This window comes from Rattus norvegicus, chromosome 11, assembly GCF_021556685.1.
Source record: "Rattus norvegicus strain SHRSP/BbbUtx chromosome 11, alternate assembly SHRSP_T2T, whole genome shotgun sequence".
NCBI classification, from domain to species: domain Eukaryota; kingdom Metazoa; phylum Chordata; class Mammalia; order Rodentia; family Muridae; genus Rattus; species Rattus norvegicus.
In genome coordinates this window covers 49,950,275-49,969,658 of record NC_141544.1, presented here as the reverse complement: position 1 = coordinate 49,969,658, position 19,384 = coordinate 49,950,275, and the positions used below count along the sequence as shown (strand labels likewise).

Here is a 19,384-nt window from a genome sequence, read left to right as displayed (position 1 = left end):
TGTACTTCATGATGGAAACCAGTCTTGGTAGTTGTATAAGAGTCGCACAGGTGGAGCTGGTTTTGAAAGCATGAAAGGGTCATGGAGAGCAGCTGAGACTTGATAGTGTGAGAGAGGCCAGGAGAGGTGCAGCCTCAGTGGCAGTTGAAGGCCCAAAATTAAAGGGATTACACAGAGAAGTAACCATGAAGAGGGGCTGTTGGTGAGAGCGCAACCCAGTTACAGTGCCAGGAGCTCGCAGCTGCTGGTACCATGGGATAGCCACCAAGAACAGCAGTAGCAGTGGAGCGGAGGCTGCCTGGGAGACAAACTGTAAGTGCTAAAGTGGGTGGAGCTACAGCCTGGAGCACAGCAGATTGTGAATGAATCACAGACACTGGGCATTGAATCACACAGCTTGAGTCTGGCTTCACTTTGATTTGGTTGTGACTGTGCCCTGGTTCTTCCCCCTTGAAGTAAGAAAGTATTTAATTTATTTTTGGTTTTATGAGAGCCCATAGTTGAGAGACTTTAAACACTTATAAAGGAGATTTTTGAGTTTTACTGAGACTTTGGATTTTAAAAGAAAAAAAACTTTTGAAGTGTTTGAATTTGTAAGGCTGTGGGACGCTATCAGTCTGTAAAAATGTTATATATTGTGACTTTTTTTTTATTAGTGGGGATGAACAAGGAAGGAAAGGTTGTGGCTTAACAATGAGGCTTTTGTGTGTCAATTGTGCTCACTAGATTTATGTTAACTTGACACAAACTATCATCTGAGAGGAGGCAACCTTGATTGAGAAAATAAGATCAGGCTATAGGCAAGCCTGTAGGCATTTTATTAATTCGTTATTAATGGGGGAGGGCCCAGCCCATTGCGGGTGGGACCATCATTGGGATGGTAGTCCTAGGTGCTATAACAAAGCAGGCTGAGCAAGCCATATAGAGCAAGCCAATTAACAGCATCCCTCCAGTGGCCTCTGCATCAACTCCTGCCTCCTACTTGAGTTCCTGTCTTGGCTGGTTTCAGTGATAGAGTATGGTATGGAAGTATAACCCAAGTAAGCCTTTTCCTCCCCAGTTGCTTTGGTCATGGTGTTTTCATCATAGCAACAGTAGCCCCAGCTGAGACACACAGTATGCTGCTTGTATCTCCTTGGTAGAATTTACTTTTTCTGGGCTGACATGGAATTAGGTCCCTTGACTCGATTTCTGGTAAACATCTCCATGTGTTGGGTGTGAGCTGTGAGCTGTGGGGTGCGAGGTGTGAACCGTGGGGTGTGAACTGTGAGCTGAGTGTCCTGGAGGTTTGAGGAAGTTGCTTGATTTCAAAGCATAGCAAGACAGAGATTCAGAGTCCCTACAGGCTCTTAGGAGCCCCAGCCTCTCTCTACTTATTCCCTATCCCCTCTTTCTCTTCCCTCCTCACCTCATCCTCTCTTCTGTCTGCTGCTCTCCCGATGCCTGAGTTCACCTTCATTACTGAGTTATATCTGTTCTCTTTTCTCTATAGTCCCTTTCCACCAAGTTGGGAAATGAGACCTCAGCTCTCCTCTGGGTTCAGGCATTTGCCTACACGAAGTCATCCCCTCCCCTGGCCACAATGATGTTTCTGAGGACAAGCTTTTGGGTTCCCCTTATTGTGCCCCCATGGACCTCTTGTGGCAGATGTGAGCTTGATGTGCTACCCAGAGTCTCAGTTAAAGAGCAGGTGAAGGATCTCATGAGAGTCTTCAAGTTGGAAGGATCTGTCTGAGATAGGAATGAAGAAATTCTCCAAATTGAGGTGGGAAATCAAATATGAATGTCAAAAAAAGAGAACTGTGGCTCACAAGATAAAGCAAATGTTGATGTGGACTTTAGGTAGGAAGCCTCCCATCATCACCTGCTTAGCCCGGGTAGAACTGGCACTTTCCTCTGCCTTGCAGGTAATTACAGACAGGACAAGGATTTGGACCCAAGTAGTTGGGCATGCTGGGTAAACACTGAGCATCCCATGAGTCCTAATGTGGCAAAATGCATGGGCATCTCTATGGACTCTTTCTGGAGTATTTCTGTTGTTGGGAGTATTTGGATAGTTCTCAGAACAACGATGGTTTTTCACGCAGGTTTAAACATCTTTAAAGAGTTTATGTGTAAAGAATTATTTCTTGTTCTATTGTTTTCAGTTATCGCTCTTCCCCTCTCTTCTCTCCCTCATGTGTGTGTGTGTGTGTGTGTATGTGGTGTGTGTGTGTGTGTGTGTGTGTGTGTGTAATGGCAGAGGGGTAGGGAGAAGTTGGGATGGAGTCTCCACATTCATGTGCATGGGTACAGGCATGCATGTGCCATGGTATGCATGTGGAGGTCAGAGAGAACTCTGTCAGTCCTTACTGTTCACCCTGCTTGAGATGAGTCTAATCTCTTGTGACTTTACACACGAGGATAATAAGCCTGTAGCGTCCTGGGATCCTTCTGTTTCTACCTCCCATCTGTGCTTAGGAGCACCAGAACTATGGACATGTGTGCTATTTTGGGTAGCTCTTCGGAGGATTTGAACTTGGATCTTTATACTTGCAGAGTATGCATTTTACCCACTGTCATTTCCCCAGCCTGAATTTCTTGAGTTTATATATTCATTTCCTTTTCTAATAGACTTATCCCTTCATCTTTGGAGGACTAAGAGAAACTAATCCCTAGAAACCACCTCTCCTCCTCCAGGAGGAAGTATTTCAACTAATGTCATTTTATTTCAAGTGCTGTCCTCCTTCCCAGTCTCTCCTCTGCAAACTCCCTAGCCTATCCCCCTCCCTTTTGTCTCTAAGAGGGTGCTCATTCACCCATTCATCCACTCCTACCTCACCGCTCTAGCATCCCCCTACATTGGGGCATCAAGCCTACACAGGACCAAGGGCCTTCTCTCCCATTGATGCCAGATAAGGCAGTTCTCTGCTACATATGCATCTGGAGCTATGGGTCCCTCCATGTATGCTCTTTGGTTGGTTGGATGAGTGAGTGGCCCCATCCCTCAACTGGGTGCCATGCCTATCTATTGGAGGTCATCTCTACAGGTTCAATCTCCCCTTTGGTGGGTATTTCAACTAATGTCATCTTCGTTGAGTTCTGGGAACCTATTACTTCCCTGGCGTCTGGGACTTTCTAGTGGCTATTCCCAGTTCTATCACCACCACCCCCAATGTCTGACAGGTCTGGTTCAATGTCTCAGATTAGACTCTTTCCTTTAGAGCATGGTACATTAGTATATTGCTAATAAAGTGGATGTTTAATTAGGTCATGAAAAATAGATCAATATGTTTGCTGATTTATTTCCAGTGTCTGTGCTATGCAATTGCTATCTGTGTGCCATGCCTTGTTTGCATTAGTACAATATTTCCTTGGCCAGAATGGGCTTATTTTCTATGACTCTTAACCAAGGGTCCTTTCTCTGCCTTTCAGTTTTACGGGAGCCCTATACAGTCCGTGTGGAGGACCAGAAAACCATGAGAGGCAATGTCGCGGTGTTCAAGTGCATTATCCCCTCCTCGGTGGAGGCGTACGTCACTGTCGTCTCATGGGAGAAAGACACGGTTTCACTTGTCTCAGGTAGGCTGAGCGCCACAACACGGGGCTGCTTGGAGGTAGGAATGGGCCTCCCCTTCTGTGTGATATAAGGAAGGACACCTGGGGTGATTTTATCAAAGACTGAGCTTACCTTGGTTGACTCTATATTACAAATACGTGTGGTGGCATGCCTATGGTGTGGTCACCATACCTGACGGTGTATAGTGGTCCCATTCCACACTCATTGAAGAGTTGACTGATGAAGGGATGTTAGTCACATGTGACATGGACATAGCCACAACTTGTATGGAAACTTGAGGTTTTATTTCTGCATTCAAAAGCAGGTAAGTTGAATACTGTGTCCCTGGGGCACTTCATTGATGCACAGTGTGTGTTGATGTTCAGGTGCACTGATACTCTGGAACTGGGGTGTGGAAACAGTGTTGCTTTCTGTTCTGTGTTCTGTTGGTCCTTTCGAATGTGGTAAGAGTAACATCATACCATTTCGACTGAGAACCTATGTTCTGATCAGAAACACATATTGAAATGAGATAGCTTCTCATCCTGTATTGGGTGTCTAGAAATTCCAGCCAGCTCAGTCTGTGAGAGATCACAGTGTATCCACCACCACCAGTATTGATGCTGGCTTTTTGCCCTGTGCTCTTGACCTGGAAAGGCCACCTGGGTAAAACGATCAGGTTCCCTCTCTTGGGTTTCCTTCCATGGTGACTTCTGCTGTTTTAATATTGTGTTTCTTTGGGGAAATTTTCATGGTGAGTTGTGATGTTCAGGAAGCAGCTTGTACTTGGTGGTCTCCATGAACTAGGGCAAGAGGCTGCAGAACTATGCACGTATGCACACATGCATTCTCATGTGCATACATGCACATATGCACATACATATACTTACATATACATATAACACACACATGCACGCATGCATGCATGCGCACATGTGCGCGCACCCAAACACACACGCGCGCGCGTGCGCAGACACACACACACACACACACACACACACACACACACACGGCCTTCACTCACTCTCTAGTGCTGTAGCTATGGCATCCTGTGTATTCATAGAGACAATCTGCAGCTCAGCCCTTTGTGGAGATGCCTTGTTTTAGTTTCTGCTTCTTAATTACCTGGATGAAGTCTGTCACCTGTCACATCATGTAAAGTAGGTACTTGAAAGTCTCTAATGAAAATGAAGGTATGTCATCCTGAAAATACATCAAAGAACTACAGGGCAGACCAGTGGTTTTAGTTTGTTTGTTTGCTTAGTTTGTTTTTAGTTTGTATGCTGCCTTTTCTGTTGGTTGGTTTTCTTTGCTGAGGATTGAACAGAGACCACCCATGTGCTCGGTGACCATCCTGCCACACAACTCCATCCCCAGCCCCTTTGTGATTTTCATTCTGAGCCTCTATATTAATCCTGAGTGGCCTTGAATTTGCAATCCTCCTGCCTCAGCCTCTTGAATAGCTGGGATGACAGGCTTGCGACACCAAGCCTGGCTTTAGTAGTGACTTAGAGAGAAAATGAAACCTGCATAAGTCAGGGAATGATAAGTTCTTGATTAATTATATAATCTGTTATGGTCTGAAAGATTCTGGGTTTCAGAAGTGAACACGATTGCAGTAATGAGAATAAATGCTTGCGCACCTCTGCATGGCTGCATTTATGGTTTTTACCTCTTTCCTTAGGGGCGTGCATGGCAAATGGAGATATTCTGAGACATTTGTTTATTTGTTCAGTGTTGAAGAAAAGGGGCCTTCACATTGACATAGCTGAGGAGAGAGCGTCCTGGAGAGATAGGACCCCACATTGACATGACTAGGTACTGCATATCCCTAGAAGGAAAGGCTCTTCTCAGGAGGAGAATATTTAGAGCTATGTTCACTGTTGCCCTCCCTGTGAGGCCTGGACTGAAGGCTATTCCATCATCACATAGCAACACAGCCAGTTCAGGCCTCAGCACCTTCCCCAGGAGAGGGGCAGGTTTGCCATGTGGTACTTGAGAGTGACACATGTCATCTTTGTTCTTATGGAATTCATCAAGGTAGTCACAGGTTCAGTAATGGGGTCAGTGGGCTGTGAGCCTGAAGGGAGAGGAGAAGTGACATTGAGATATTTTATAAAGGAATCTAACAATAAACAGCCATTTGTATGTATGCCAGTTGGAGAGACTCTAGTCATCCATCCTGAATCCAACAGACCTTTAATTAGGCAGATGGCCTCAAGGCTCCAGACCTGTGCTAAGCTCTGACAGCAAAGGTGGGAGGGGGTGAAGCTCTGTGACAGGATCCACTGGTGTTTGTGGACACGAGGGGTCCACTAAACAAGGTCATAAAGTCACTGGAGGTGACAGAAACAGTATCCGGGATTCTGGGGACATAGCCTTGAAGACCTGGGGGCCACTTGAGTTTAGAGCAGCCAAAGTGCTTAGAGTATAGGAGCAACAGGTTTGTGCAAATCTGTGGGCCAGACGCTCTTTGGAAATCTTGACTAAGGAAATGGATATTTGTCTTCTGCAAGTGTGCGTGTTTGTGTGTGTGTGTGTGTGTGTGTGTGTGTGTGTGTGTACACTCATGTGTACATGTGCACCTGTGCCTGCAGATGCCATAGCACACAAGTAGAGGTGGAAGGTCCTCCCCTTACATCTTTTTTGAGACAAGGTCTCTTGTTGTTCACTGCTGCTTTGTGGCTTACTCCAGGCTACCTCCATGGATTCTCCTGTCTCTACTCCCACCTCGTCCTAGGAGCTGGGGTTACAGATGCAGGTTTCTGCGTCCAGCTTTATGTGGGGATCAGAACTCAGGTCCACACCCTTGCACTGACAGGGATTTACTTACTGAACATCTCCGTCTCCCCAGCCCCGCCAAACTGCTTTTCAGTGAAGGAAAATTCAAATCAGTGATGCATTTCTACAAGAGGCCACAGCATGATGGCTATCCCGTGGCACACTGCTTTTGTTCATTTGGGCTGAGAAAATAAACAAGATGCATCAGGACTGGTCCAAGGGATTCTGATTTATTCCACTTAACTCGCTGCATATTGGGCTATGGTGAAAACCAAACTCACTTTGGGGCGAGGAATGGGAATGGAGATAGAGGAGGCTACAGATGGCCTGAGGCCCACTCAGGACAAATTATGTTTCTTCTGACTCTTGAAGTTCCCAATATCCAGGCCATGAATGAGGTTCATTTCTTTTAGGTTATCTTTGCAAAGAATACCTTGGTAGCCTACTCCTATAGTTACCCCCAAAGACCATAATGACTGATGCTTCCATTGCTGTCAGTCACTGCCCTCAAACTCTAGTAGAGTGCATAGGGGACTCGAGCTCTGTGTGTATAGGATGGGTACACACCGCAAAACCACAAGCTTGTAAATATGGCAGACTCTGAGCCACTGTCTTCCCACATCACTGAGACAGGAGCAGTGAGTCAAGGGGGCTGCCTGCATGATTCAAAGCCCCATTGTCTTGCAGAGCAGCAAAAGCCCTTTGAATATTAATGTAGCCCCAATAAACATAGAGTGGGTTGGCTATCAAAGAGCATGGAGTCATTGTTGCTGCCAAGAACCCCAAGACACAATCCCAGAGAACAATGACCCTGTCTCCCTTTGTGAGTTTTGTTCATAGTGCCCATTGAGAATTTCCTCACATGGAGGGAGTCAGTGATGTGAGGGCCTGGTACTCCATCTCTGTTTCTGCTGATAAAGTTGTGAGAGTCTCTCCAGGGGCTCAGGCATGCTAACATCAAAGATGCAGCCAAAGGGGACCAGATTTGGAAAGTGGAAAAAGCAGACACTGTACCATCCCTGCAGCAGCTGTCTCCCTCTGTAGTGTTCTCTATCTGAAAACCCATGTGTTTAGAGATGACCCAAGAGCTTTCTCTGATAGGATCTATGAATACAGACCTAAAAACTGATTCTCTCCCTCCCACATTTGGGATAGAGGGGAGTGGTTTGTCGTCCCTGTGGAATTAGAAAGGGACAGACTAGTAGTTTGCATCAAACCTTTGTGTAGGGCTTGGGATAAAACTGTGTCTGGATGTGATAGATAACCCATAGATAATTCTGAGAAGCAGCCCCTGTTGGCACACCTCAGAGATAGTTTCTGTCCTAAAGAGCTCAGAGAGAGTAGCATATGGACAGTCAGGAAATGGGCAAAGCAGTGAGGTTCCAGAAGAAGTTGCCTGGGGAAGTAGGAAAAGTTCTGGAAAATGGTATTACGTAAGGAAGCCTTTGCATTCTAGGAGGAAGGGAGAATAATTAAAACATAGAGTACAACAAATTAGGAAAGGTTTCCCTTCAGCACGTCTTACCAAGCTGTGCTGAGAGTAGCTTGGATACAATCCATTTTCACTGAAGGAGAGATGCTGGGTCAAGAGCTATACCATGGTGGGGGTCTAGGGGTTTGCATACTTTGAGACTACATCTACAGACTTGGAACAGCAGCTCCCTTCTTGGCACTGAGAATTTAATTTTACCGCCAGTGCTGAGTGTTTTCAGGGCAGTCTGCTACTTTACTGTTTGGGTCATTATTCTCTTGGCAACCAGAACATTCTGGAGTCAAAGGGGGGTAATGGGGTCATCATTCATGTGATGTAAGGATGAAGCTGTCATTGGCAGACATCATGTTTGGCTTCAAATATGCCAGGGAATCACTGTGTGAAAGAAGCATTGGAGAGGAATGTGTAGGAAGCAGTTAAAACTGAGTGCGTGCGTGCGTGCGTGTGTGTGTGTGTGTGTGTGTCTGTGTGTCTGTGTGTCTGTGTGTGTGTCCCAACAGACTGGATTTTACCCATGTATGTTATTTAATTTCACTTACGTTTGCTTTTAGCAAGCAGGAGAGTCGTCCACAGCACAGAAAGTGCAGGGCTCAATGCAGAGTCTGGAATCAGAAGGTTTGAGTGGGGCACAGTGTATGTGGCATCCTACTCCCTGAGAACGCTCATGGGAAGAGAGGGTAGTACTTTCATTTGAACCCATCCGTGACATTTAGCTATGTGTGATGCTCACTGAACTGATGTTCTCCCAAGTATGACTGGAACCAGGTCAGTTGTGATTCTGCTTAGTTTCTTAAGGACCCTGAGATGGGGCTTTGCGCTGTCAGGAGCTGGGTTCGATGTCCTCGAACAATGAGGAGGTCCAAATACCCTGAGCTACGAAGAGGAAGAACTTTACCCTCCATGCTGGAAGCTGTACATTGCAGAGCAGATTCCCAAACCACAGAGGCAGGGCCACAAGACACAGCCATGGTGGTGCTCTTAAGAAAGGGAAAAGAACAGCGAGTGAGCAGAGCCTGAGCTGGGACAGCTCAGATATCGGAGGTGTCCATCTGCGCATCCACTTGTACAGTGTATTAGATATGTGTTTGGTGTATTGTGGGGTGGTCTGTGTTGTGTGAGTCACCATGCTGTGTGTGAGAAGCACACAAGCATGTGCTATATGTGTGTCAAGCGTGTGTAGAACCCAGCATGGGTTCTTTGCAGCAGCCTCCCACACCTTCTGATGAACGTTCATTATTTCCAAGAGAAAATGGCTTTCAGTCGCTGCTCAGAGCACTGACTGTGGATACAGGGACAGGTGTCTCTCTCCAGTCTTAGCTTCAGTGTCCTCTTGTGGGTACTCATGGCTTCATAGGCCCATCTGCAGAAAAGGACAGGAGGCTGGAAACTGAAACTCTGTGATACATCCCTGACCCGTATCACCACATGCTTTATCAAAACAACATTGCTTGATGTGTAAGGTGTCATGAATGGGGCTTGGCATAAACACTGGCCACCGTCACAACTTGTATCACATTCCCCTCAATGTGCTTCTGGAACATGTCCACAGTTCCTTGTAAGGTACTTGTTAAGACCAAGATAATTCAAGAAGAGTTGTCAAAATGCAAAGGGTCCAGAGGATGTTGCGGGTGAATGATCAGGAACCCCGCTGTTGGGATACTGAGGCACCAGGATAGTAAGAACTGGCAGAGAACATGACTTTCAGAACAAACACCCTCAGATGGACAAGTGTTTCCTTAAGTATGAATTAGATGGTAGAAGGCTGGTAACAAGCTGGCATGAAAGGAAACAATGTTTTGCTTTAACTGTCACCGGTGATTTGGAGTCCAGGTGCACAGGAAGGTGTAGGGGTACAGATGGTGCACTAGCTCTCCACAGCATCACACACACACATCAGCCTATCAGCCTATATCGACAAATGCATTGCAATCACACCAGGTGCTACTCCCACCATCCCACTTCACAGATAAGGAAACTGAGGCCCAGAGAGCTCACCTCTCACTATCATCAGCAACCGAGTGCCATTTGTAATGACAATGAATCATAAGGTGGAGATTTATCAAAGCAATAAAGATATTTATAAGTACATGAACCAAGCCAGATTTAACTCTGGATATTTGGTGTATTTAGGGTATGTAATTGTGTTTTGATGGCAATGTGATTAATGTCTTTGGAAATATATTATATAAGGAAAAAAGCAAATACACAAAATTACCTAAGCAAAGACAATATATTTTTATGATTTCACATTTTATCGATATATAGTTGTACATTTATTTCATGAAGTATAATGATTTAATCTAGTAATAATTAGATTAAATACTCAGTGATAATCAAGCTAGAGACATTTGTATGCCCATCATTGTATCTTATAAGCTTATTTTAATGTCTTTATTTAGTATTTGATAACTTTAACCATGTATTTAAGGTATTATGATCCTCTTTATCAAACATTACCCTCTCTTATCCCATCCCTCTTGTGCTAAGATCATTCTCAACAGTAAGTCCTGTGTGTGTGTGTGTGTGTGTGTGTGTGTGTGTGTGTGTGTGTGTGTGATCACTTAATTTAATTTAATTTAATTCTGGTTGCTTGCATGATCATGGTAAGGAGGTTATTTATTGAAACATGAAGAAAGTTGTTCCTCTTCCCATGCAATCATTAACTCCAGGTGGCCTGTGAGAGAGGAGCAAGCTCTTGTGAACCCCCACCCCACCCCCTTCTGGGATGTTCCTTGAGTCTTGTTCTGGATGATATAAATGTCTCCTTTAGGTTCAAATATTCAACAGTTGCTTATTTTCACCATTTTGACCAATTGTGAATCTGCGCATTAATTGCCTGCCACATACTACAAAAAGAAATGTCTTGACCAAAGCAGATAGTAGAACTAGTAGATGGATTTATAAATAAATATATAGAAGGCCGTTTGATAGCATATCCACTTAGTACAACCATCATAGTATGTGCCTACATGGGGTCTATAATATCCCCAGCCACAGGCTCTTTCCCATACCACAGTACCAGGCAGGAACTCCCTCCTATGGAGCAGGCATCAAATCCAGTGAGAAAATGGTTGGTCACCCCCATGGCATGTGTGCCTCTTTTGCTTTACAAATTACTAGGAAGTCACACAGATTCCAGAACTAGCTAAGAAAGGTGATGGCTCTTCTTCTCCAGGAGCCTAAAAGAAATACTTTAATTTCAAGACAATCTCTAATTATTCCTTCCCCTCTTCCAAGGATAGCATGTTGGTGCTGCACACAGAGGAGGGGCTTCATAGGTATTTAAGTTTTGAATGGAAGATTTTTCCAAATTATTTCAAGATTTACTAATTATTCTCAATGCTCTGAGAAATAGATTTTCTTTTTCCCTAATTTTTTTCTCCAAAATATGACTTCACATCACCTTTCTAGAGTGCCTTGGTTAACAAATCAGAGGTGTCTTGGGACTTCGCAGCTGACACCGCCTCATAGTGCTACTCCACAGGAAAAGGGATCACCTAGTCACCAGTGTTCATTTTTCTCAAAGTGAGCAGTGTCTCCTATTTTCCTGAAATGCTTTTCTTGGTCTTTCCCCTTTCAGTTTTATACTGTAGCATGTGTTAAGTCATAGAGTAGAGGGCTTGCTTAGTGTGCATGAAGCCCTGGGTTTGATTCCTAGAACCACATGAATTGTATATGGTGCTACACGCCAGTACTTGGGAGTAGAGCAGGAGTATTAGGAGTACAAGGTCAGCCTGTGGTATAGAGTGAGTTGGGGCTAGCCTAAGATACTTGAGATTTTGTCACAAACAACAATGCAACAACAACAACAACAACAACAACAACAACAACAACAACAACAACAACATACATCTAATCAAAGCCCAGCCCAAGACACAGGAACCTGTGTACATGCCAAGACCTTAAGAGACATATCATGGCATTGTACCATGTAGTAGACCCACAGCCATGTCTTCACAGCTTTGGCTGCACATGTCTATCTAAGTGATCGATGCCTCTGCATGCATGACTTTTGCATGTGGATGCATAGCATGTCACATTGTGATAGATATTTCATATCCAGTAATGATCATAGGTATTGCAATTGTTGATGGAAGAACATCAGGCCAACTTTATGACCTGGAAAAGGTAGACAGGAGAAGAGGGTCACTTGGTGAAAAAAATCAAGGGGACAAGTGTGTAGCCAGAGGATGCCTGTGAGCCCGAATGAGGGTGAAGAGAGTCTCAAAGCATCTTCCCAACTCACTGCAGGACCATGTGTGTGCTGGAATGTTTTGCAAAGATGAGATAACCCCAGAGTCCAAGCCACCTAAACTTTGCGCTCAGAACAGAGCACAGCCAGGGCTACCATGTCTGTGTTTCTCTTCTTGTCAGTTGTACTGTACTTAAAATTACTTCATGACCTTAATGTAAGCATGTGGGATGGATATGACACCATTATAACCATGGCCACTTTTCATGAATCACACGACCTACTTCAAAGGACATACGTGTGATGGAGAGTGCCAGGCACAATACATTGTGTGTTGCTGAGCCTCCTGTACTGAGAGGACCACAGATACTAGTGCTTTGAAAGCTATTTCTTTAACAGTTCAGGGAAAGACACACAGTGTTTATTGAGTAGCTCCTGAAATAGACTTATAACTCAGATCAAATATTTCTATTATACTTTGATACAAATAGAATGCTGTGCATATGCATTTGGATGTTTTTCTAGTGTTTCTGGAGAGAGAATATATGCACATGTGCATGGTGTATACATGCACGTTCTCACATGCATGATACTCACGTATGTATGTGTAGGATACTCATATTCTCTTTCCATTGTAGGGCTATAACACATTACTCTAGGCTGGTTGATATAAAGAATAGGAATTGTTTCTTCTAGTCCTAGAGAATCTAAGATCAAGGCGCTGGGTAGTCTTACCTAGCAAGGCACCCTCTTGTTCACACTTGTCTTCCTGTTTCCTTGCAGGATGTGAAGGACAAGGGGCCCCTCTGGAGTCCTTTCATGAGGACTCTAATCATGATCACATCCTCTGCTTAGGCTTCATCTTAGGGATTCGGAAGTAGGCAGATGATTTGTCATTTACTCTGTGATAGATGGAAGCTTTCTTGGGCGAATGTTTTCTGAGTTTGCTTTGTATGAGGGACACATGGACAAGTAATGAGTTTGATGGAATGGTGGCTTGTTAAAAAACCAATAAGCACCCAAGTATCATGACTTTTCGGTCGTCTATGTTCCTCCTCAGCTGGGCCACCCTTTAGCAATACCCACCTCTTCACTCTTGAGTAGATTGCATAAGATTCACGCTCAGGGAAGCCTTGCATGCAGGGGCACATGCATCCTTTTGTTTTCAGCTCAACTGCCCGTGAGCCTTCCTGACTCTCTTCATTTCTCCCTTGCTCTTGATTTTTGCTCATTTTCTGCAGCGTCCTTTGTTCTTCTGTTCCCACAGCATCTCTTGTGAGAATTGTTCTTCTACCAGGAAAAGAAAGGGTTCTATGAAGAGCCTTCATGGAGTCATTTTCAGACCACAGATAATATTAGGAGAGAAAGGAGTACTGTGCACCACCATGCCTTAATTAGATGGTGACATTTTTAGTTCTCAGCACTGCTATCCCTTTGAATTGAAACCCTATCATTGAAAAAGCCAAATGAACTTGAAATTGAGCAGGGCCATTTTCCAGAAGGGAACACAGCCAGGCCAGATTCCTTGGTGACATGCCAGAGGGCACACGGGCCAGGTTTGCATGATGAGTCTCTGCAGTGATGGTTTCCAAGTGAGGAGAGTTCTTTAAACAGCATTGCCCCAGATTCAGGGTTTGCAAGATGCCTGTTCTTGCTAAAAATAAAGGAGCACTGAAGGAAGTATGTCCCGTCCTTGCAGGTCATTTTTACATCATCTACAAGGATTTCCTGAATGTCTTATTAACATTACACTTGCCACTAAATCAAGAGAAATAAGTGTTGTAAATATACACTATATATACATATATATATGAAGCACACATACAAACACACATGAATACATATATAAACACACATAAGCATATACATATAAGTGAAGAGCACAAACACATGCACAAAAATATACATTAAACACATACATAACACATACATAAATACATAAATGCATATACCACACACATACATGCATACATACAACACACACACAGACACACACACACACACACACACACACACACACACACGTCATGTACATCACCTTACTACTATAGGACTGAAGGACAGCAGGCTTGGTTTATTTCTAACCAAGGTAAAACCAGCATTTAAACATTAAGGGAAACACAGTAATTTAAATGCACTCTTACCTGTGATATACATTTGAGTCTTTGTATCTCTCAGATCCTTTCTGGGCAGAATTAGGTGAGACAGAAACTGGGAATAAGAAGCAGATATTGGAAATCAATGACCTAGGGTTCAATGAGTGGCCCAGGGAAATGAAGGAAAACCTACAGGAAAAGAAAAGCACGTGGGTTCTGCACATCTGCTCCACTTCAGGCACCCATAATCCTATCAGATGGCTGCATGATTAATTCAAAGAGGTATTGATTTGGTTTCTCCTGTGGACTCTAGCCTGCTGACCTGGCTTTACTGACAGGCCAATGTGGATGAGACACGTGAGTGTGTGCAATCACGTTAGCCTGTGCAGCCAGGGACAAGCGTTAGACATTGAGTGTGCATCAACAGTGACTGAACACTAAACAAATAAATACCCATCAACAACCTCCAAAACCATACCATAAAATGTTGTCTAAGGGCCTGCCTGAAAGTGGCAGTGGTGGCAGAAAGTAGGTAGTAAAGGTGCAGTGTGTGTGTGTGTGTGTGTGTGTGTGTGTGTGTGTGTGTTCTAATGTGTCCATTTCTGTGTGTTCATGTATGTGTTTTTGTATGTGTGTATGTCTGTGTGTTCACGTATGTGTGTGTGCATGTGTGTGTATGTGTGCATGCCTGTGTGTTCATGTATGTGTATCTGTCTATGTGTTCATGTATGTGTAATTGTCTATATGTGTATATCTGTGTGTTCATGTGTGCATATGTATTTGTGTCACTGTGTGTCTATATCCATGTTTGTGTTCATGTCTGTGTGTATGTCTCTGTGTTCATGTATGTGTATTGTTTATATGTGTGTATATATCTGTGTTCATGATTGTGTGCACATATATTTGGGTCCCTGTGTGTCTACATCCATGTCTGTGTTCATTTATATGTGTGTCTACATGTCTGTCTGTTCATGTATGTGTGTATACATATATTTGTGTTTCTGAGTGTATGTCTTTGTTCATGTATGTATGTTCATGTGTGGGTATGTATTCACATGTGTGCATGGATGTGTAGACTAGAAGACAATCTCAGGTGGTTTCCTCAGAGCACTGTCCATCCTCTCTTCTCCTTTTGAGACTAGATCTCTTTCCAGCTGAGCTTACTAAGTGGGCTAGGCTGGCCCACCATCGAGCTCCAGAGATCCAGTTGTCTCTGCCTCCCAGTTTTGGAGTTGAAAATCTGTGCCACCAGACCCAGTGTTTTTATGCTTCCAAAGCTAGAACTTTACAAATGAAGCTGTCTCTCCCAGATGCAGAGCTTTGTAGCTGAGTCAATCGAGCAGCAATGGGGGCAGCACTGGTAGTTGGTGGATAGTGGATAAATACTGCTTTATTCTAGCCTCACTATTATTTAATGTTTCTGAAATCTTCTAAATGACAAGCTGAAGGAACCCCAAGTGACAAATTTTCACTGTGTTTGAACTTCCAGAGTCTGTGGTTAACATAAACAGTTGGCCACCAGTCTGATAGGGGGCAGCTTATGGATGTCAAGTTTTAAAGAGTGAAGATGAATTAAATGAAGGTTTGCTTCTATGCTAGTTAGGAATGCTGAAATTCTAGTATATAAAGGGTTGCTTTTCCAAGATGAGCCACAATTAAATTAAAAATAATCATATTTGACCATAGTGATGGCTCTATTTAAAGGCAACTGTCACCAAGTCTGACAACAGAGTTCTAACCTTGGGACCCAAATGTAAGCTGTTCTCCAATCTCCACGTATATGCCATAGCATGTGAATGCCCATATTTACACACACACACACACACACACACACACACACACACACACACGGGCGTTGGGGAGACAGAGAGAGGGAGAGGGAGAGGGAGAGGGAGAGGGAGAGGGAGAGGGAGAGGGAGAGGGAGAGGGAGAGGGAGAGGGAGAGGGAGAGGGAGAGGGAGAGGGAGAGGGAGAGGGAGAATTCTAGTGTGCCTCTTATTGCTGTGGTAAACACAACCAAGAGAAACATGAAAGGCAAGTGTTTGTTTGGTTTCCATGTCCTGATCACAGTCTATCACTGGGGAAGTCAGGACAGGGACTTAGGAACTGAGTTAGAGGTCATGAAGCAGTGCTGCTTACTGGCTTGCTCCCTGTGGCTTGCTTGGCTACCTTTCCTACAGCACCCATGGCTACTTGCTCAGGAGTAGCGCCACCTACAGAGGGCTAGGTCCTCCTACATCAATCATTAATCAGGGAAATGCATCACAGGCTTGCCTTCAGGGAAATCTGATGGAGGCATTTTCTCCATTGAGTTTCCCTCTTTCCAGATGACCCTAGCTTGCATCAAATTGACTCAAAAATAAAAACAAAACCACAAAAACCTAACCATCATGAAGGGTAACGATTTTTAATTACACATTCTCAGGTTAATTAAGTATACAGGAAAGCTGATTTTGACATAAAGACTTAGTTAAGGAATAGTATGACGTGGTGACATAAGTTTATAAACAACCTTAAAACCGTAAACTCTTACCCTCATGCAAGTTAAAAGAATGTGATTGAGCTAGACATGATGCCTCATGCCCTTTACTTCAGTACGTAGGATTCAGAGGCAGAAGGATTGCTTTCAGTGTGAGAGTAGAATTTACCTCAAAACAACAATAACAAAAACCCAGAAGAATGTTATTGTTGTGTCAATTGGGATTATTTTTTATTATTATTATTATAGCCACATACTGAAAACAGAAAGTCATGAGGAAATTTTTTATAAAATGTTGTAGATGTGGAAATTGAGATTGTAATGACATCTGAGGAAGACTGGTGGTAGTTCTCGAGGTCCGTGTGGTGCCCGAGTGAAATTTACTGCGGGCAGGAGCTTCAGCTCCAGAACTGGGTTAGTGTGTGGATGCTGACAGCAGTGGCCGTAGCATGGTGTGAACTCCGAGAACATTTTCTTATTAAATGCATGGCAGGGTCTGCATGTGCTAATTACTCTTCGGGCATCTGGTGTAGGAGATTAGACTAATCACGCAATGCTCCTAGACACATACTGTTCCCATGTCTGTTTATCACAGGATTGTTGAGCACTGAGCTCTGGGTTGCTAAGTGTTTTCTATTCCAGAATAAGCAGATCCTGGAGATGAGACGTGAAAAATGGAGGGGTGGCCTAGGAGATAGCTCCATGTGTGCGTTGTAAGCACAAGGACCCAGGTTCGATCCCCAGAACACCTGTAAAAAAGCTGAGTGTGATGGCACGTATGTGTTTTCCTGTTGCCAGGGAGATGAAAACAGGAAGATTCCACATCTTACTGACCAGAGCCTAGCCTGCATGGCAACCTCTGTGTATATACCCTGCACATAAACATGCACTTACACATAAAGGAACACAGACACACATGAAGATTAGGTGAAGTTACAAAAGAAGATACATAGGTATAAGCCTGCTTTCCAGTCACGTGGTACTCAGAGCCCAGCAGAAACCCCCATTGTGAGTAATTTTTTTCTAAGTGCTGTCACCCCGTCGCAGACTTCTCAGCCCTTGGGTTGTGGGTGAATGAACTCCTGCTCTGTAAATTACTCTGTCTGTGGCAGTGAGTCATACCAACAGAGAGCTGGTGAGGGCACCGCCCACATTAAGTTCCCGTTCCCTGCGCTACTCCCCTCTCCCTTTGCAGAGACGTGGTTGCTATGGAAAGGCATTTCATGGCCCATTACAACAGTCTACTGCTTTAATCATGGGTGGACAGATAAGGGGACAGAGACACTCCAGGTAGAGCCTGCCACACAGGAACAGAAGCTTGGCTTAGAATGTGCACGTGTCATTTAAGCAGAGTAGCAGAGTCTGTGCAGCCTGATTATATTTGGATCAGATGAGATACTCATAAACCTACAAACACAAAAGTACTTTAGTGTGTCCCCCCCATCATGATTTGGGCAGTAACTTGTATTAAGCAAGACTCTTGTTTACACATGATAGGAAGACCTGACAGAATTATTGGCTCATGTACTGAATGTTTTTGGCATGAGTACCTCCAGTCTAGCCACATCAAGGGATTCCAGAGACCCTCCTAGGACGGGAGCTTACAGGAACACCCCGCTGGCTTGCCGATGGCCTCAGTTCCCTTTGGTTCCCTTTGGATAGCTGGGGCTTCAGCAGCAGATCCATGCCTCGGGGATAAGTTCCATACAGACCCCAAGATAAGACCACACCACACCTCTGTCTGTGAACTAACCCTGTCTATTCAGAAGGATTCTACCTGATATCTATCCTTCAAATGCACACATGGCAGGAGAGACTGGATGGGGCTGGGGATTCTTAGTGGTAATAACATATTTGTAAAGGTTTATTTATTTTATGTGTATGAGTTTTGGCTGCATGCATGCCTGTGTACCACGTGTGTGTATGATACCCTCAGAGTTCAGAAGAGAGCATGGCATCCTCTGGAAGTGGAATTACCAGTGATTGTGAGCTATCAGGTGGGTGCTAGAAACTGAACTTAGGTCCTCTAGAAGAGCAGCCGCAGTTAAGATCTGCTGGGCCATCTCTCCAAAACGCTGGCAACAACAATCTTGATAACAGACAGACCACACACACACACACACACACACACACACAGAGAGAGAGAGAGAGAGAGAGAGAGAGAGAGAGAGAGAGAGAGAGAGAGAGATGCTAAGCTAAATTGTAATAACAAAACATTTCTTTTAATGATCCCAGGATTAAACCTTTCAAGGAGCCAATGAGAGCCATGGCAGCTTGAGTCCTGGTTTGTGTACCAGCGGGCTGCATGTGATACCCATACCAAGCAAGAACCTGGACTCCACAGCGAGTTCCAGGTTAATGTAGACTCCAGGGTGAAACCCTTTCTCCCGTCAAAACAAAATAAAACATAGAAAAGTCAATTTCCTTCCCAGCCTGAAGAAGATACTTCAAGTGAATGTGAGCTTTCAGTTTTAATTAGAAAATCTTTCTGGTGGAGGTACTGCCTCTACTCTCCTCCTGGTCTGGACCAACACTAACAGGCTTTCGGTGACTGTCATTCTCATGGCTGAATTAATACATCTTTAACAGAAAAGAAAAGGGAGACTGGGAATGGCTCCGCGGGCAAGGTACTCGCTGAAGCACCAGGGTAAGTTTGACTCTCCAGAATTCTCTCCTAAAGCTGGACGTGTGACATAAAGGACAATCACCCCAATGCTCCTGTGGGGGCATGGAAAGCTGAGGCAGGAGAATCCCTGAAAGCTTGCTGCTAAGCTAGCCTGTTGTGCAAAGGGGAAAATCAACAGAA

At 44.3% G+C, this 19,384-nt stretch overlaps 1 protein-coding gene across 2 annotated transcripts in view; it reads left to right on the top strand.

Moving 5' to 3' along the window:
• Positions 1-19,384, top strand: part of Dscam (DS cell adhesion molecule) — a 578,367-nt gene that overhangs the window by 126,934 nt on the left and 432,049 nt on the right. For both annotated transcript variants that reach the window (XM_087575369.1, NM_133587.1), the window contains 1 exon segment: positions 3,415-3,561. In XM_087575369.1, coding sequence (XP_087431495.1) covers positions 3,415-3,561 — 147 coding nt within the window.